The sequence below is a fragment of the Coenobita brevimanus genome, chromosome 50 (genome assembly GCF_032717465.1).
Source record: "Coenobita brevimanus isolate Jiangsu-jjx chromosome 50, ASM3271746v2, whole genome shotgun sequence".
In the NCBI taxonomy this organism is placed as follows: domain Eukaryota; kingdom Metazoa; phylum Arthropoda; class Malacostraca; order Decapoda; family Coenobitidae; genus Coenobita; species Coenobita brevimanus.
In genome coordinates, this window is record NC_137003.1 from 35720372 (window position 1) to 35740061 (window position 19690).

Genomic DNA, 19690 nt, shown 5'->3' on the forward strand with positions numbered 1-19690 from the left:
CTCAACTTTGGAAAGGTTTCTCATACTGAAGGTATATGCAAAGGCTGTATCTAACCACTAGAAGTAAAATCGTCTCCTCTTACAAAAATCCACTGAAAGTAGCAGGAATAAATTAAACAAGCAGAACCTAACTGTGTAGTGCAGCTCCACACACAAGGCTCACAGCTAACACTGCGACAGGTGGAGCACTAAATTAATAATATCATACTTAACCATAAATCGTTGTCTGAAACACTTTCAGACGTCATTTTTAATACTGCCTGCTATAAGTAGTAGTAGTAGTAGTAGCATTACCATTATTACGATTTCATTTATTATTTCTATGAATATGGGTATGCAGGGGTAAGTCTGAAGAAGCGAGGAGGCGTGGTGGTCCAAGAAGATGAATGGATGTGGTGAATGCATATATGTATACGTGTGTGTGTGTGTGTGTGTGTGTGTGTGTGTGTGTGTGTGTGTGTGTGTGTGACAGAGACAAACAGGCAGCCAGCTAAACAGACAGACAGAAAACGAAGAAAATGATGATGATGACGATGATGATGATGAACAGGAGCAAGAAGAAGAATAAACAACAGGAAAGACAAACACAGTGCCAACCAACCACTTGGCAAATCTAAAAAACAGTCCCAGGAAGGAATACTCGAGGCAAATCATCATCAGTCCCACACGTGCCTTGCCCATCAGCAGTAGGGGCGCAGGTGTTTATGAGCTGTATTTTCACTGCCACATCAAAAATAGTATTACTGTTTATCAGTGATTTACAGTATTTTGCCTGGTGTACTTTAGTATCCACTTGTATGTTTGTATGTTACAGATCAATATGTGTCGATATTACAAACAAATAAATGACATATAAGAAAAGATAGAGATGTAATATGCAGAAAAACAAAGAAAAGATCAAGGTATAAAATGCAGAATAAAGCACTTACATCAGATATACGGACTACAAAGTCTCCGCTTCCAACAAGAATCTGGTCCAGTGGCGCTGTACAGATCCCGGATCACGTCCGCACGCAGGCACTGCTTTGAAAAAGATACATTTTTATATGACAATACTTACGCCATCCTAGTGGTTATTCACCACCATCCCTCCCTGGCCTCATGCTTGCTGAGCACATCGCTAATCATAGCGTTTTGCAGCTACCATAGTGCTCTCCTCTTCATGATCATTCTACACCGACATGCTGTGCAAGAAAGGTAATGAGGTGCATTTTCTAATTCCGTCTGATGCAGTCTGCTATTTTACAAGGACAAAATTGGTTTTGAATGAACTGATTTTCTTCAAAATGTTATCATGTTGGTGTGAAAGATCCCTGGTGAGCAGTAGTTAATAATGCTGATCTGATTATTCAGTTACCCTATAGACACTGGAGTAACGTTATAAGAGAAACCAGACATTTTGGAGGAATTTACCAAAATAAAATCTGTGAAAAATCCAACTATACAGTTGAAACGAATGATGGGGAACAGAAGCTATGGCTAACCGCCACGTAAGGGAGGGTGTTCATACAGCATACACGAACTAACCCGTACATTTCAAGTCAACAAGACAGTTATTGTGGATGTAGCCGAGCTGCTCCCACTTCAAGCTGTCACATAAGCACCGACAAAAACTGCTAACTCCTGGCGTAGTGGAAAATGAAAAACAGTAGTGGGTGATACAAATAGAAAAAATATATATCATTCAGCGAATTATTTTGTACGTTATACTTCCATTTTCTCTTGTATGTTGCTGACTCACTATACATATAATAAAAGTATGCAAATAACATCGAAGGGAGTGTTAGGGGGCAATATGAAATATTAATAGCTAACTCAGAGGTACTGTGATGTCTTTCATGTCACATAGAAATGCAGCTCAGAGTCAGTCTTCAGCTGCCTTTCAAAACTCCCCATCCTACCGAATTGATGTAAGCAGAGCAACTTCGTCCTTCCGCTTTTCAACAGAGCCCTTTAATCATCTCATAAGACTCTCCCCAGCCACAAGCCAACTACAACAACCACAGAAGCAGCCATACTTAGAACACGACAGTCACATCCACTTAACTACAAAATCGGGAGCGGTGCCCTGGTGAGGATGAAGAACAACATGAAAACAGAGAAAGTAAACACAACCTTAATAATAACTTTATCCCTCCATCCCTCATCATAACCTAGTGCTGCTCCACACAGTACACTCATCTCTCACAATGCTCACAATACACTGTCTTCACACTAGCTACGAATATTCTCTTTTTTTATACTACCATCTTCCACACACTACCCTGTCTTTATACTGCACTGGCCACACAGTAACTGCACTCTCCTCATACATAATACACTTACGTAACACTCCCCCTCATAATATATTCACCCTCAACCCTCATATTACACTGTTCCTCAACCTCAATTGTCTCTCGCAGTACACTCTCCCTCACACACACACACACACACACACACACACACACACAGATAGATAGATAGATAGATATACGAGGTACTGTCTTAGACGGCACGGACCAAGGGACCCCCTATAGATAGATAGGGCTCCACCGAATATAACGAATAAGGTGGCACAAAACTTACATCTCACCAGAAACTATATGGCAGGAAGGTGAGATTATTTGCCACAATCATCCCAACCAAACATGAGTTCTAATGCAAATTATTTGACAGGCGTTCCTGTTTGATCATCGTCTACTAAAGGTCCAACCGCACCGCCTCCTGTGCTTACGGACAGTGTGCCACCGAATGTGAGTAGGCACTGTGTTGGCAAGTTAGACTCTGGGATATTAAACAAACTGAAATCCATGAAGATCTATGCATGCAATGTGAGAAGCCTCGCAGAAGATTACAAATTGATAACATAATGACCGAACTGGAAAACATTGGTTTGCGTGAAACTCACAGAGAAGAAGAAAAAATAATTCAGCCTGAAGACAACAACCACCTGTTTTACTACAGAGGAAGGCAAAATGAAAGAGTTAGTGGTGTAGGATTCCTAATTAACAGAAATCTAGCAAACAAATTGCTAAATTCAACAGTGCATCTGACAGAGCAGTATTTGTTGTCATAAGACTGTGCAAAAAATATACTCTGAATGAAATACAAGTATATGCACCAACTTCTCAAAGCTCGGATGAAGAAATAGAAACATTCTATGACGACATCTCCCAGAATATGGAAGAAGAAAAGACCACATATATTATACTAATGGGAGACCTCAATGCAAAAGTTCGGAAGTCGAAAAATGAAGCATGTATGGGAAAATTTAGAATGCGAGAAAGGAATGGAAGGGGAGAAATGCTGGTAAATTTTGCTGTAATGCTTAACATGGGAATAATGAACACATTCTTTCACAAAAGAACAGGGAGAAAGTGGACCTGGAGAAGCCCAAATGGAAAAACAAAGAATGAAACAGACTTCATTATAGTGGATAAGAATAACACGATCACAAATGTCACAGTTATCAACAAAGTAAATATAGGAAGTGATCATAGAATGGTGGGTTGCACAAACCGATTCAATTTCAGAGGTCAAAGAAGGAAGATGATTAAAGATAAAATGATATGCCCGATAAAAGTAAACGAAAACAAAGCAGCCTTTCAGTTGGAAATAAGGAACAGATTTCAGGCTCTAATGCTGAATGTGACATTGATGAGCTGAATGACAGACTAACAAAAATGCTAAGAGAATCAGCAGAGGTAGTAGGAAAACCTAATACATCCAATGCCAAGAAATATTCAGAAAAGACACTCGAGCTTGCAAAAAAACGAATGGAAATGAAAGTAAAAACAAAGAAAGATGAAACAGAACGAACTGAATTAAATAAGCTTATCAACAAGAGACAAAGAGAAGAAAAAAAAAAAGAAAAAAAAAGAGAGAAACGAGGATCAGATCAAAGAAACCATCAAAAATGGAAAAAGTCCAAAACAGGTCCGAAGTAAATTGACAAGAGGAAAGCAACAAACGACATCACTGAAAGAAAAGAAAAAAACTGTGAAATCATTACATGCAGAGATAAGATGGTGAAAAGAGTTGAAGAATTTTACAAAGAACTGTATGCATCAAAGACAGTAGTACCAATAGCTAACTTTTCAGTTGACACAAGTGAAATACCTAAGGTAACACAAGACGAAGTAAATTTTTCTCTTAAAAATATGAAAAGAGGGAAGGCTCAGGGAGAATATGGAATAGTAGCAGATTTACTGTTGGATGCAGGAGTAGAAGTACAAAATAGGCTTGCTCACTTATTCACCCAATGGTGGATGAGTGTGTGAGGAAGAGAGGTTTGGAAGGCGGTGAGGCTAGGGAACTGACAAGAGATCGAGCTGGCTGGATGAATGTTGTGAGGAGAAGTGAATAATCACGGATTTTGCCACCCCTTTTTAACGTGGCAGCGTCCGAATTGACTCAATCGGATACTATTATGTGAAGCTACAGAACATGGTGAATGTTTTTGGCGTGTCCGGTAGAGCCAGGATTCCTGGTGCTTGAATGGTGAGTGAATGGAAGCATGGCCCATTGGATTGGGGAAATTTGGGCTGTGTGGACATTGCTACTCCTCACCCTGCCCTTGGGTGAGAAAGGAGGTCCGGATAATGATGATGATGATGATGATATATATAACTGAAGAAAATTCGCAAAACATGGCGTAATGCAATAGTTATTTTACTCTTCAAAAAAGGTGACTCGAAAGATCTTAATAATTATCGACCCATTAGGTTATTATAAGTAATTTACAAACTTCACTAAAGTCCTTACGAACAGAATAACAACAATTCTGGAGGAAAACCAACCTCGTGATTCCGAAGCGGGTATTCGACAACTGATCATCTACACAAAATGGATCAGCTACTTGAGAAAACTACAGAATATAATAAAACCACTGTACATAGGTTTTGTTGATTACGAAAAGGCTTTCGATTCAGTGGAGCACATACCAACTATATATTCATTGCGAGAACAAGGAGTGAATGAGAACATTGTAAAACTGCTCGAAAACATATATTGAGGGAACTGCTACAGTTAAATTACATAAGAACTTGAAAAAAAATAAGATTGAGAAGGGCGTGCGTCAGGGAGATACAATTTCACCAAAGTTATTTACAGCATGCCTAGAAAGTATTTTCAGAAAGCTAGACTGGGAAAACAAAGGAGTGAACATAGATGGAGAAAAGCTAAACCATTTAAGATTTGCAGATGACATTATCCTAATCTCAGAAACTGCGGAGACATTGCAAGCAACGTTAAATGACCTGAACAGGGAAAGTCTCAAAGTAGGGCTAAAGATGTACCGGAGTAAATCTAATGTTTAATCCACAAACACAAAAGAGCATCATCAGAATAAGCGAAAAAATTCTTGAAGACGTTCAGGAGTAGAACTACTTGGGACAAATACTAAAATTAACGAAAGAGCATGATAGCGAAATAAAAAGACGCATTAGAATTGGATGGAAAGCTTTCGGTAAACATAGAGACATTATGAAAAGTATCTTGCCAGTTTGTATGAAACGAAAACTATATAACGAATGTATAATTCCAGCTATGACGTATGGCTGTGAGACCTGGAAACTGACAAAATCGATGAAAAATAAATTAATCCGTTCTCAGACAGCAATGGAAAGGTCAATGTTGGGAATATCTTTAAGAGACAGGAAAAGATCAACTTGGGTGAGAGAGCAGACTAAAGTCAAAGATATTATAGAAGTTATAAAAGAACAGAAATGGAGGTGGGCAGGCCATATAGCAAGAATAAGGGATAACCGATGGAGCTAGAGGCTGACTGATTGGACACCAAGAGATTGTAAGCGTAGCAGAAAAAGGCCAGACAGAAGGTGGAGAGATGAGATAGTGATATTTGAAGGGAAAACGTGGGAAAGATTGTCTCAGTCAAGGAATTCGTGGAAAAGTTGGGGGAGGACTTTGTTCAGTCGTGGACCTGTAATGGCTGATGATGATGATATATATATATATATATATATATATATATATATATATATATATATATATATATATATATATATATATATATGCAAGACCAGACCATGTATGTACACAACGGTTATAACTTTTTTATTTTTTTCAAATAAAGGGTAGCCTGTATCATAAATTGATGAACCATTGTTTAAAAAGAAAGAAAAAAGCCCTTATTCCTATCAGTTTTTTAACGATGTCACCCCCCTCCCCCCAAAAAAAATGGATTACCATATATTTAAGGTTACCACACTCAAGTTTTATCACTTTCTTAATCTTTGTATAGATTTTTTATAATTTTATAGGCTTGCACAGATGATTTTAGAAGTGTTTAGAACTTTCTAGAACAATTTGTAATAGTCTAATATGGTTTAACATTATTTAGAACATTCTAGAATAATCTAAATATTATAAAACGGGACGCAGTTTTCAGCATCTAACAGTTATCTTTGCAGTTGCGGGTGAACAGTCAGCAAAATAATTGCTTATTGTGTTACTGTTATATATTAAATATTTTTGTTTTCCAGATAAGCATGATGTCTCGCTAAAGAAGTGATACTATCGTACAGAAGAACAAGGATGTCTGGACCAATAACTTGGTGAGGTTCCAGCAGTCACATAGAAAAAGAGGAATTGTGCTTTTAGAAGAATCTTCATTAGAAGAAAAAATGCAGAATGCCAAACCAAATGCAAGTTGTTGGACGTTACCAGTTTTTGGAGGGAAAAAAATCAGATTAAGAAAACAACGAATAGTCAAAATTGCCAAAGATGTTACAAATTATGGGAGAATAAATTGAACCTTCCACATGTGTCAGATCAAGCAATACAAGCAAAGCTTGACAAGGTGCTAAAATGTAACGATGAATGTGTCAAGAGTGGAAAATATGATGCCGTGAATAACTTTTTGATATCACGATAGTAAATGATCAGTGGTTATCCACTGAAGAAAAACAACTCTACCACCCACAAGTGCAAAGCAAAGAAGAAGTGGGGTACTCAACAAGTCAAGTTGCAAGTAAGGAAACCAGTCACCTTTCAAAGAGACGAAAACTGCCTGATGCACCTATATTACCATCAACATCTTACGATCTTTCATCTAGTGATAGTTGCACTGAATCTGATGACAGCGAATATAAGGAGGAAGATGAGACTAATCATCCACCAGTAAGAAAACACAACAGAAGTAAAGTTGCAACTAACTTGGTGACATCCGCTGAGTATCGATAAATAAAGCTGCTAAAGTATCCAAACAATTGTCACATGATGGTACTGACATTCAAGCTCCAAGTCAAGTAACAATTATCTATCTATCTGTCTATTGCCAGACACCTTTATCCCTTATAGGGGGTGACCACAAACAAATCGCATCCACGTCACCCTGTCCCTCGCCATTTGACTGCCCTGCCCCCAATTCACACACCCCTCTCTCATATATCTCTCCATTCAATCCCTCCATCTCATCCTTGGTTTTCCCCTCCCTCTCTCTCCCTCCACCTCACTCAAGTACACTCTCCTCGTCAGTCTCTCACTCTCCATCCTCTCCACAAGGCCAAACTACCTCAGTGTGTTTCTCCTAATGCTTCCTATCACATCCACATCCACGCCACAACGCTCCTTCACATCCTCATTTGTCAGTCTGTCTCCATGTGACTCCACAGGCTTCCCTCAAATAACTCATTTCCACCGCTCTCACTCTTGACTTGTGTCCCTCCAACAACGTGCAAGCTCCAACTCCCCACGCCAGAGGTGGCATGACAACATTGTCACGTAGCAACCCTTTCACTCCCACGCTTACCTCCCTGCTTCCCACCACTGCCCTCAAGCAATTTAGAAGTCAATATACAAAGAGGCTGCTACAGTGAAGGAGGAAATGATTGATAAGTTACATCTGGAAACATGGTCTTGACATTTCGAGGGAAAGCGGATTGATGAAGATGAGTACCAGGTAAAACTACTTAAAAATGAAAAAAAAACGAAATATAATTGGATGCACTGCATTTGGAAAATGGCAAGGCTGAGATTATTGCTGAAGGAATTGCAAAAGTTACTGATGAATGCAACTTATGTCATGCAATAAAAATGATCATTGCTGATACAACTAGCACTAACACTGGGAAAAAGAATGGAGTTGTTGTCAGGTTACGACAAATGTTCTCGGATAAAAGTTTCAACAAACCACAATTTATCGGATGTCAGCACCACATTCTGGACAGGATTCTTCGATTGGTGATGGACGAAGAACTTGGCGCTAACACCAATTCTCCAAACATCGAATATCCATTTGTGTCTCAACTAATAAAGAATTATGAAAAACGACAATCACAGAGTGTTAATGGAACAGAAAAGATCCTCGATAAGTCAGGATGGAGAGATGACATGAAGTTTTTGTATAATTTAACACGAGTATTTAGATTCTTTGAAGGAAATTGGCATTTTCTTTAATTAACATTCACAAAACTCCTAATATCAGTAATGTGAGGTGGAATTTAAGAGCAATTCTTGCTGCCCTTGCATTCATTCTTATACCCACAAGAAGGAAGCCTTTTAAGAAGATACGCAGACTCATTTCGTACGAATGGGCAGAGTACTGGTTTACTAATCAGATGCACCGCCGGATTAAGGGGGGGGGGCCAAGGGGCCCGGGCCCTGGGCCACCCACCAAGAGGGGGCCTCCCACCAGAGCAACTTGTGTTCATTTCATTTCGTGTTTATGCATTACATATTACAGCATTAGATGAATAGTCCCCGTTCAGTATTTCCTAACTAAAAGTGTCCTATTTATATATTAGGATTTAGGTTACCAGTCTGTGGTGTATGCCATTGGGGAAGTTGGAAAGGGGGCCTCCCTTCCAGGTGGGCCCCGGGCCTCCCACATGCTTAATCCAGCCGTGATCAGATGTACAATGAAAATGACTTCAAGAACTTGTCAGAAATATTGAAACCTTACAAAAAAGCATTAAACTCATTGCAGAATCACTGGAAGCTGGACCCGTCCTTACTGAAGATACCAAGAAGTAATCAGTGTGCAGAACGTGCAATTAAAGTGATGCAGGAACTTTATGCTCCCTGCAGAAATAAAGCCAAACTGCAAATTAGATTTATTCTAGGTAATAAACAGTGATTATAAGTATTAATGCACTTGTATAAGCTATTTTATTATTATTATTATTATTATTATTATTATTAATGAACATGTAAATATACAGTACACTTGCAAAATCTGTTTTTTTTATTTTATTTGGGGATGACCTTTTTTTTTTTTAACTGAGAGGAATAAGCACTTTTTCTTTGTTTTTAAGCAAAAGTTCATCGACCTCAGGTAAAGGAACATAAGGCTGTAAAAAAGTTTAAACTAATGTACAGTGTGTGTGTGTGTGTGTGTGTGTGTGTGTGTGTGTGTGTGTGTGTGTGTGTGTGTGTACTTACCTTACCTAATTGTACTTACCTAATTGTATCTTTACAGGAATGAGTCAAGCTCGTACTGTCCCGTGTCTTAAACCATATTTATCGTACATATCCTTAAATTTGTGAATTGTTTTGGCACACACTATTTCATTCGGTAGTGCATTCCACTGATCAATTGCTTTGTTTGAAAAACTGAATTTCCTCACGTCTTTATCACCTCTCATCTTATGCAGTTTTTTGCAGTGTCCTCTTGCTGATGCTTCCCCATATGTTAAGTAATCATTTACGTCTACTTTCTCCTTCCCTGATATTCATTTGTATAGCATTATCATTTCACCTCTTTTCCTTCTTTCCTGTAATGTTGGTAGATTTAGTTTATTTAGTCTTTCTTCGTAGCTTAGATCCCTTAAGCTTGGTATCCATCTTGTAGCGGCCCTTTGAACTTTTTCAATCTTGTTTATGTGTTTTCTGAGATGAGGACTCCAGACTATTGATGCATACTCCAGGGTTGGTCTAATGAATGATGTTATTATCCTTCTTAGCATGTCTTCATTTATGTATGTGAATGCTATTCTCATATTTGCAAGCAGTATATACATCTTCCGTACCTTCTCGCTGATGTGGTCAGCCGGAGATAGTCTGTTACTGATAATCACACCTAGGTCCTTCTCTCTTTCTGATGTGTGTAGGGTTTTATTTCCTAACGTATAATCCCAATCAAGTATTTTTCCACTTTTACCAAACTTGATTACATGACACTTGTCCACATTGAATTCCATTTGCCATGTATTACTCCATTCATGAAGTTTATTTAATTTTTCTTGTAGCTCTTTACAAGAGTCTGTGTTGGTAATTCTCCTTTGTATTTTTACATCATCTGCAAACATATTTAAATAGCTTTCATTTCCAGTGTTACTGTCTATATCATTTATATACACAAAAAATATGATTGGTGCCAGCACTGAGCCCTGTGGTACTCCACTAGTCACTTCTTTCCATGATGAGTAGTTTCCCCTTAGTAGCCTACTGTTCTCATTTCTCTTTTTATGAGAAAATCTTGCATCCAACAAAACAGTTTGCCTCGAATTCCTCCTTGATGGTACAGTTTCTATAAAAGTCTTTGGTGTGGTACTGTGGCAAATGCTTTCTTGAAATCTAAATAGATGCTGTCTACCCATCCTTCTCTTTCCTGTAATGTGTCTGCTACTCTGTCATAGTAGCTCAACAGATTAGTAATACATGATTTTCCTTTTCTGAAACCAAACTGTCTTTCTGTTATCATATTGTGTTCTTCTAGATGATTTACCCAAGCTTTTCTTAAAAGCTTTTCTAATACCTTGCTTACAACACCGGTCAGTGATACTGGTCGGTAGCTGACTGGATTTTGTGTATTCCCTTTCTTGAATAAGGGGACTATATTTGCTTTCTTCCAAATATCAGGTAGTTTACCTTGACTCAAGGATTTCTTAAAAATTAAAAATAATGGTTTACTTAACTCCTTTGCACATTCTCGTAGCACCCAACATGAAATTTCATCAGGACCATTTGCTTTTCCTCGGTCTAATTTACTTAACTCCTCCTGTATTACTTTTTCTTATATTTATATATCTGGAAGTATGTGTGGGCATGCATGTTCCACATAGTCCCTCTCAAAGTTTTTTTCTTCGGTAAAAACTGATTGGAAATTCTTATTTAGTGCTTCACAAGTATCTTTCTCTTGTGTATAAGTGATTCCCTCGTCCGTAATGGATTGTATTATATCTTTTACTTTGGTTTTGCTTCTGATGTAGCTGTAAAATAGCTTCGGTTGATCACTACTTTTATTTATGATATCCTCATCAAACTGTTTTTGGGCTTCTCTCCTTATTCTTGTATAATCGTTTCTTGCCTGTTTGTAATTATTATATGCCCTTTCACTATCGTGTCTTCTGTATCTATTCCACAACAAATCTCTTCTTTTTTTTTAATTTTTACATTCTGTATTGAACCATTTCTGTATTTTCTTATCAGCTTCTTTGTGCTGTAGGATGTACTTTTGGACTCCTAGTTAATAAAATTCACAGAATTTTTTATATACAGCATTTAAATCTTGTCCTCTAAGCTCATTTTCCCAATCAACTTCTAAGAAATACTTCTTTAGGTCATGATAATTTCCTTTTTTATAGTTTAGGCTCTTTTGTAACTTTCATTGCTGTTAACTATGTCATATGCTATCCTGAAGTTGCAATTTAGTATTGCATGGTCGCTTTTGCCGAGTGGAGGGTGATATATTAAACTGTCAATATCATTTTCTTGCCTAGTAAATATGAGATCTAGCATTGAAGGTGTGTGTGTGTGTGTGTGTGTGTGTGTGTGTGTGTGTGTGTGTGTGTGTAAAACTGGAAGGAAGAAAGGCAGGAGTGGGATTATTTCAGAGAACACTGTACGTCCTTGATGTCCTGAAACAAATGGATACTAACACAGCGACCAATCTTCTCTCCTAGAATGTTGCATAGGCTAGAGTTCATAAGCCTCTCAACTTCAACAATATCCTAAGAAACAACTGATACTTTGGAAGAGAAAATATTTTAATTGGAAGAGAAAATTGGTAAAAAAAAAAAAAAAAAAAAAAAAAGGAGACATACTGGGAAAGGGAAAGAGAGTGTGCTGAGTAAGAGAGAGAAAAACTGCTGAGAGAGAAAATGACGAGAAATTGAGGGAGAACGCTGAGAGAGGGAAAATGCTAGGAAAGCAGAGAAAATGCTTTCAAAGGGAAAATGCTGACAAAGAAAATGCGAAATATCTGCAACATAGAGAAGGAAATTGCCGAGTGTCGTGCCATAAATAACTCGCACTTGCGATAAAAGACAGAAGAAATGCGTGATGAAGGCCAAGGGAGGAAAAATGAATAACTGACAGAAGAACCAAAGAGAGAGAGAGAAAGAGAGAGTTTCTTCAGCTTACGAGAACAGAAAGGAATTTTCAAACTGGACGCTTTATATATTATCCTCAGTAACAATTACATTAAAACTGCTTCTGAACTTAAATAATATCAATGGAGTCAGCACGAATTATATATATATATATAATCAATCAATCAATCAATCATTTCCTGTGGCACCCTCGGGGATGCATAGGGCCTCGATGAACTCACACCACCACATCCTATCTTGTGCTAACTCCTCAAGATCTCCCCAACACTCATCTCCAGCTTCCCGTCTCATTGTCCTCACCCACGTCTCTTTTGGCCTTCCTCTACCTCTCCTACCAAGTGCCACCCACCCTGGTGTACCTCGTACTATTCCCTGTCTCCTATACACATGTCCTAGCCACTTCCATCGTGAGAACCTAACATATTCATCGACCGGCTGCACTCCTGTTATTTCTCTAATTCTACTATTTGGTATCCTTTCCCACCACTTAACTCCTAATATTCTTCTAAGTGCTTTGTTTTCAAACACCAAGAATTTATTTTCCATAGTCACTGTGCTGTACCAAGACTCGTGTCCATAAATTAAGATACTCCTAACCATTACCTTATAAAGTTTGATTTTGTATGCACAGAAAAATTGTTATTATTCCAAATATTTTTAAGCATTCCCATTGCCTTATTAGCCTTCTTTAACCTTTCCTCGAATTCAAAGTTCAAAGAACCATCCTTGGCTAAATAAGTACCTAAATATTTAAACCTATCAACTTGCTTTACAACCATACCTCCAATTACACATTCCTGCGCATTTTCCATATTCATATTGATTATTTCAGTTTTTCCACAATTAATAACCAAACCCACCTTGCGACCTTCACTCACCAAACAGTCCAACACTCTCTGCATCTCTTCTGGCCCATCACAAATCAAAACTATATCATCTGCATAATCTAAATCCAAAAGTTTCCTGTTCTCTCCCCAAAGTATATCTGCACCGGTTTCTGTTCCAACGCGTTTCATAATGTAATCAATGACCAATATAAATAGTAAAGGCGATAGAACACCACCTTGAATTACTCCGGACTTGACTTCAAACAAATCACTCAGACAACCATCAACCATCACTTTACAAAATGTGTCCTCATGCATGTTCATAATGACCCTTACAAACTCCTCTGGTATTCCATAATGTCTCATGATCTTCCCCATAGTCTCTCTCGAAACACTATCAAAAGCCTTTTCAAAATCAACAAAACAAAGACTTAACGGTACTCTCATTTCATTAACTTGCTGCATCAAATGCCTAACTATAAAGATCTGATCATTGCAACCACGTCCCTTTCTAAAACCAGCCTGTTCATCCCTCAGAATACCCTCAACCACCGGCTCCAACCTATTTAACAACACTCTACTGAAAACTTTCAAAGCTATCGGTGACAAAGAGATTCCCCTCCAATTACCACATTCACTCAGGTCTCCCTTCTTCGGAACTTTAACAATTACACCACTCTTCCAAACTGATGGTAGTAACCCCGTCACCCATATCTTATTGAATAGCTTGGTCAAGATCATTATTAATCTATCCCCCTCCACTTTAAACATTTCCGGAAATAAACCATCCTCCCCTGGTGCCTTATTATTCTTTAACTGTTTTACTGCTTTCTCCACTTCTGCAAGCCTCAACTCTCCTGTTTCTATATTTAAATCTTCCTGAGCAGACGGTATATCCTCTTCTGGTGGTATTGGTCTATTAAGAAATGCTCTTTCCATCTATTTTTAATATCTCCATCTTTGGTCAATAAATTTCCTTCCCTGTCTCTAACTGGTATTTCCTTGCGTTTACCTGCATTACCACTCAGTTCTCTAATCGATTCATATGCTATTCTTTGACTCTGTCCATCATTTTTGTTTATTAAGATTTCAGTCTCTGCAACCTTTTCATCCACACATCTTCTTTTATCTCTCCTAGCTAACCTTCTTACTTCTGAATTCAAACTCCAGTACGCAGCTCTTGCTAATTCAATCTCTCGTTCATCAACGCATTGCATCTCACTCCTCAATTTAGCCTCACCTCTCTTTTTTATCATATCCCACATTTCATCTGATATCCATTTCTTTCTCCTGAATCTATGTCTCCTTCCAATCGTACATTCAGCAGTCTCATGCAAAACTTTGTTCACATCCTCCCACATCTCATCTACATTTCTCTCCCCCTCTTCCAACGTTTCCAACACCAAAAACCTATTTCTGCATTCTAATCTGAATTCCTCCTTTTCTTCTCCTTCCCTTCTAAGCTTAACAATATCGTATCTACCAACACCAGATTTTTCCTTCTTCTGATTTTTAAGTTTAAACCTTATTTTGCAATGCTGAGTTGATGGTCACTACCAATATCCGCTCCCCGTTTAACATGAACATCTAGCAGAGAACTTCTATGCCTCCTACTGATAGCGATGTGATCAATCTGATTTTTATATTTTCCACACGGCGACACCCAAGTTGTCTTGTGTATATTGCAATGCTGAAAGAGTGTGCCCCCGATGACTAAGTCATTTGCTAGACAGAAGCTTCCAAACCTCACTCCGTTTTCACTCATCCTACTACCAACTCCCATCTTGCCCATACATGCCTCAAATCCCTCATTTGAACAGCCCATTACTGCATTAAAGTCTCCAACGCAGATCAAAACATCATGTCTAGGTACCCTTCCTACTCCTTCTTGCAACTTTTCATAAAATGTGTCTTTCCTTTCATCGAGTGCATCATTAGTAGGTGCATAACACACAAACAGACTGATGTTGCCATGATTTGATTTAAACCGTGCGTATAACAATCGCTCATCTATAGGATCCCACTCACATAAAGCCTTATTTGCCTTACAACCCAGCGACAATCCTACTCCCTGATAATGCATTCCGTCCTGTCGGCCAGATATCAATAAACGTATACCATCCTCCAAATCCAACTTATCGACTCCAGTTAATCTAGTTTCTGTCAGAGCACAAATATCAAGTCCGTAATTTTGAAAACCTTCACTAACTCATCGATTTTACCGTCATGATTTAGCGTTCTCACATTCCAGTTACCAATTTTAATTGTATTTTTTGCATTAACAAAGGAATTAGATTGTAATTGAGGCAACCGTGAGATTCTTAGCACCCCCTGCCCATTTAAGGGCTGCACGGGACTGGGGGCCATTATTGTTCTTTCAGAGTCCATCAAGGTTTCTTTGGCTAACTTCCTGAACACCTCGCCATTGTGTTGCAGTCGCAGTAGGCAGCTAACTTGCCTGATTGCCCACACCCAAAAGACCCAGCTATGCCGTAGCCAGTCACGTGCCGGCATGCTTCCCAGCCATTTCACTCTCAAGGAGTTCCTCTGCCTGAGAAAGCAACCACCCCCCTGCTCCCGAGGGCTTTTGATCTGTGTAGGTAGAGGGCGATCACTCCCTCACTAGCCATATACAGTGTATATATATATATATATATATATATATATATATATATTAGTGGTTTTTCCATTAGTTGTGCCGGTACGTCCTAGAAAAAAAAATCAATTTACTCCCAGTAATGCAGTATAGAAAAGTCAATACAGTTTGCCAGTAAGTATACATATGTTGGTAATATGAACAGTTGGAGCTAAATACTGACTTTTCATTTTTGTCACTTCACAGAGTTGGGTTGCTCGAGCTACTTCAGAAGTAAAGGTTTGGTCTCATGAAATTGATGAGCCTTATTTTTCAGTTCTTCGTAAGTGGCAGTCAAAAGGTTTGCCAGTACTAGTTATGGCACTAACACATAACTGGCTTTTAATGATGGAAGTTGTAGTGACTGGTTACACGCAATCAGTACTTACAAATATATTTAGTGGTGTGACTATCGTCTATCTATCTATGTATCTATTGCCAGACTCCTCAATCCCGTTTGGGGTGGCCACAAACAAATCGCCTCCACGTCGTCCTGTCCCCCGCCATTTCACTGCCCTGCTCCCAACTCACACACCCCTCTCTCATATACCTTTTCACCCCATCCCTCCATCTCATCCTCGGCCTCCCCCTCCCTCTTCCTCCCTCCACCTCACTCACATACACTCTCTTCGTCAGTCTTTCACCCTCCATCCTCTCCACATGGCCAAACCACCTCAGTGTGTTCCTCATAACGCTTCCTATCACATCCACAGCCACACCACAACGCTCCTTTATATCCTCATTCGTCAGCCTGTCTCTCCATGTGACTCCACAGGCTCCTCTTAAATAACTCATTTCCACTGCTCTCACTCTTGACTTGTGTCCTTCCAACAACGTCCAAGCTTCACTTCCATACGTTAGAGTTGGTATCACAATACTGTCATGTAGTAACTTTTTCACTTCCATGCTCACTTTCCTGTTTCTTAACATTGTTTTCAAAGAACCAGCAACCTTTCTTCCCAGCTGTACCCTTTCAAGCACTTCACCCTCCAAACCTCCATCCTTACTCATCACACTACCCAAGTACTTAAACGTACTCACATTTTCCAATTCTTCACCATCCAACCTCGCTGTACATTCACTGACTTCACCTCTCTCAAAGACCATCACTTTACTCTTCCCTACATTCACCTTTAATTTCCGTTTCTTACACACTTTCCCAAACTCGTCCACCAAGCCTTGCAGCTCCCCATCGTCTTCACTCAACAACACAGTCTCATCTGCAAACAACAGCTCTTCAGCTCAAAAATTTATTCCAAAGTTTAACAAAATCGTCTGGACATAGCCAAATTATAAAACACAGATAAATGACGTACTAAAACTGAAGCGACACAATACGTTATCATACATATGATATGAATTAGTTGTATTACTTCGCAGTGACTCTTCACTCAACATATCATATCCTCTTTGACTGTTGACTAGTCCTTTCAGCCCGATGACCTCATTGATATTCATTTTTGCTGTCTTCAAAAGATTTTATTCAGCTTAGGAGAGATTTTGTTTTACTGGATCCGTTCGATACATTTTTTTCATGTCCTTCAGAACAATATATATATATATATATATATTTTAGCTGAATGAAATCGTCTGGATACAGGAAGAAAAAAAAAACAGCATACAAATAGTTAACTAATGGCATTTTTCTTCATAAAGTTTTTTCACGCAACATACCTTTTCCTTTGTGACGTGTGTGTGTGTGTGTGTGTGTGTGTGTGTGTGTGTGTGTGTGTGTGTGTGTGTGTGTGTGTGTGTGTGTGTGTGTGTGTGTGTGACTAATGCCAGACTAATTCGTTCAACTTCGCAGACCCTCCGTTTTACTGAATGTGGTCAGTAAAAGCAGTTCAAACATCATTACAAAGGTAATTAAACCTGTTCGGAGACTGCATTAATTCTTCTTCTTCGTCAGCTTCAGTTACCCATCTTCATATGCGGTCGCTGTTTTTGATGAGCCTCTTCCATCTGACTCTAGAGTCTATCGCCTGCCATGTTGGTATCCACACCCTTCTCTTTCATATCCGCCACTATGCAATCTTTCCACCTTATCTTGGGTCTTCCTTTCCTTCTCCTTCCCTGTACTCCATATCCAGTGCTCTCCTCTCGTCACTTTGCCAATCGCTTCTCATGACATGCCCGTACCATCTAAGTCTTGCCTCTTGTGTCTTCTTCGAAACCTCCACCACCTTCACTGTTCCTCTGATCTTTGCATTGCTGATTCTGTCCTCCCTTGTCACGCCACACATCCATCGCAACATCCTCATTTCCGCTACTTCCATCCTCCTCTCGTTTACTTTCTTCACAGGTAGTGCCTCCACTCCGTACATCATTGCTGGTCTTACCATAGTTTTGTACACCTTCCCTTTAATTTCACTGGCATTCTCCTGTCGCACAATACTCCTGATACGTCTCTCCAACTTCTCAATCCTGCTTGGATTCTTCCGATTATTTCCTTATCTTCACTACCGTCTGCTGATAAGGTGGATCCCAGGTATTTAAATGCATCCACCCTCTTCAGCTGCACACCATCCAGCCTAATACTTTCACGTCTATCGTGCACCTGCTCTGTACACATCATATATTCTGTCTTTGTTCTACTTATTTTCATTCCTCTACTCTCCAGTGCTAATCTCCATTCATTCAGTCTGTGCTCGATCCCTTCTTTTGACTCATTCACCAAAACCACATCATCGACATACATCATGTCCCACGGTGTCCCCATTCTTACATCCTCTGTCAACACGTCGAATACGATGTTAAAAAGGAAGGGGCGCAGCGCAGAGCCCTGATGCAGCCCCACCTCCACTCCAAAACTGTCCGTCATGCCTGCTCGACTCCTCACTCGCGTCCTAACATTCCTGTACATTTCCCTTACCAGTCTTACATATTTTTCCAGTACTTTTTTCTCTCTCTCAATCACCTCCACAACTACTGTCTCGGTATTCTATCATAGGCCTTCTCTAGATCTATAAATACCATATGTAGTTCTCTCTGTTATTCTCTCTACTTTTCTGCCAATTGTCTCAGTATGAATATTGGGTTTGTTGTTCCTCTTCCCAGCATAAAACCAAAATGACCTCTGGCCACCTCGATCTCCAGCCTCAGTCTCTCATCCAGAATCCTTTCCCAAACCTTCATTGTGTGTGACAGCAGTCGATAATTCCCACACTCTTGTACATCTCCTTTCTCCTTGAAGATGATACCTCCTTCCACTCATCTGGTATCTCTTCCTGCTCCTCTATCCTGCACATTAAATTCCACAACAAATCCACTCCCGCTTCTCCCAGGGCCCTCCATGCCTCCACCGGGATCTCATCTGGTCCAATTGCCTTGTTGTTTTTCATTCTTTTAAGTGCTCTCACCACTTCTGCTCTCTCTACACATCTCGTAAGACCTAGGTATGGTATTCCTTCATCCTGATGATCCCGTGGGTTCTCCTCATTTAATAGGCCCTTCTTCCATCTCTCTTGTATCTTCATCTCATCGATTTGCAACACACCGTTTACATCCTTCATCTGCTTCACATGATTTACATCCTCAGTAGACTTGTTCCTAATCCTTGCTATCCTGTATATTTTCTTCTCTCCTTCAGGTGTTTCCAGCTTCTCATACATATCACGACAAGCCTCAGCCTTAGCCACTGCCACTGCTTTCCGTGCTAACTTCTTTCCACTTCTCTACACCATCTTGTCCTACCACGATCTGCTTTGCTCCCACTGCTTCTTTGTTCCCTTTTTCCTTTTTAGTGCATTCTTAACGTCTTCTCTCCACCACCATTCTTCTCTAGTTGTACGTCGCTTTCCCGATGTTTCTCCAAGTACTTCTCTGGCCACTCCTCTCACGGTTTCTGCATTCTCCTTCTACCAGTCTTGAACTCCCTCTATTTTCACGTTCACCCTATCCGGTACCTTAGTCTTCAGCTCTTGTCTCTTCGTTTCCTCCTTCAGTGCCGTCCATCG

At 39.5% G+C, this 19690-nt stretch overlaps 1 protein-coding gene across 1 annotated transcript; it reads right to left on the reverse strand.

Annotated features, from left to right (window-relative positions):
* Positions 1-18865: 18865 nt before the first annotated feature.
* On the reverse strand, positions 18866-19345 carry LOC145399736 (uncharacterized). The gene has a single exon (XM_080272284.1). The coding sequence runs from the start codon at positions 19343-19345 to the stop codon at positions 18866-18868; it is 480 nt and encodes a 159-aa protein (XP_080128410.1).
* Positions 19346-19690: the final 345 nt, after the last annotated feature.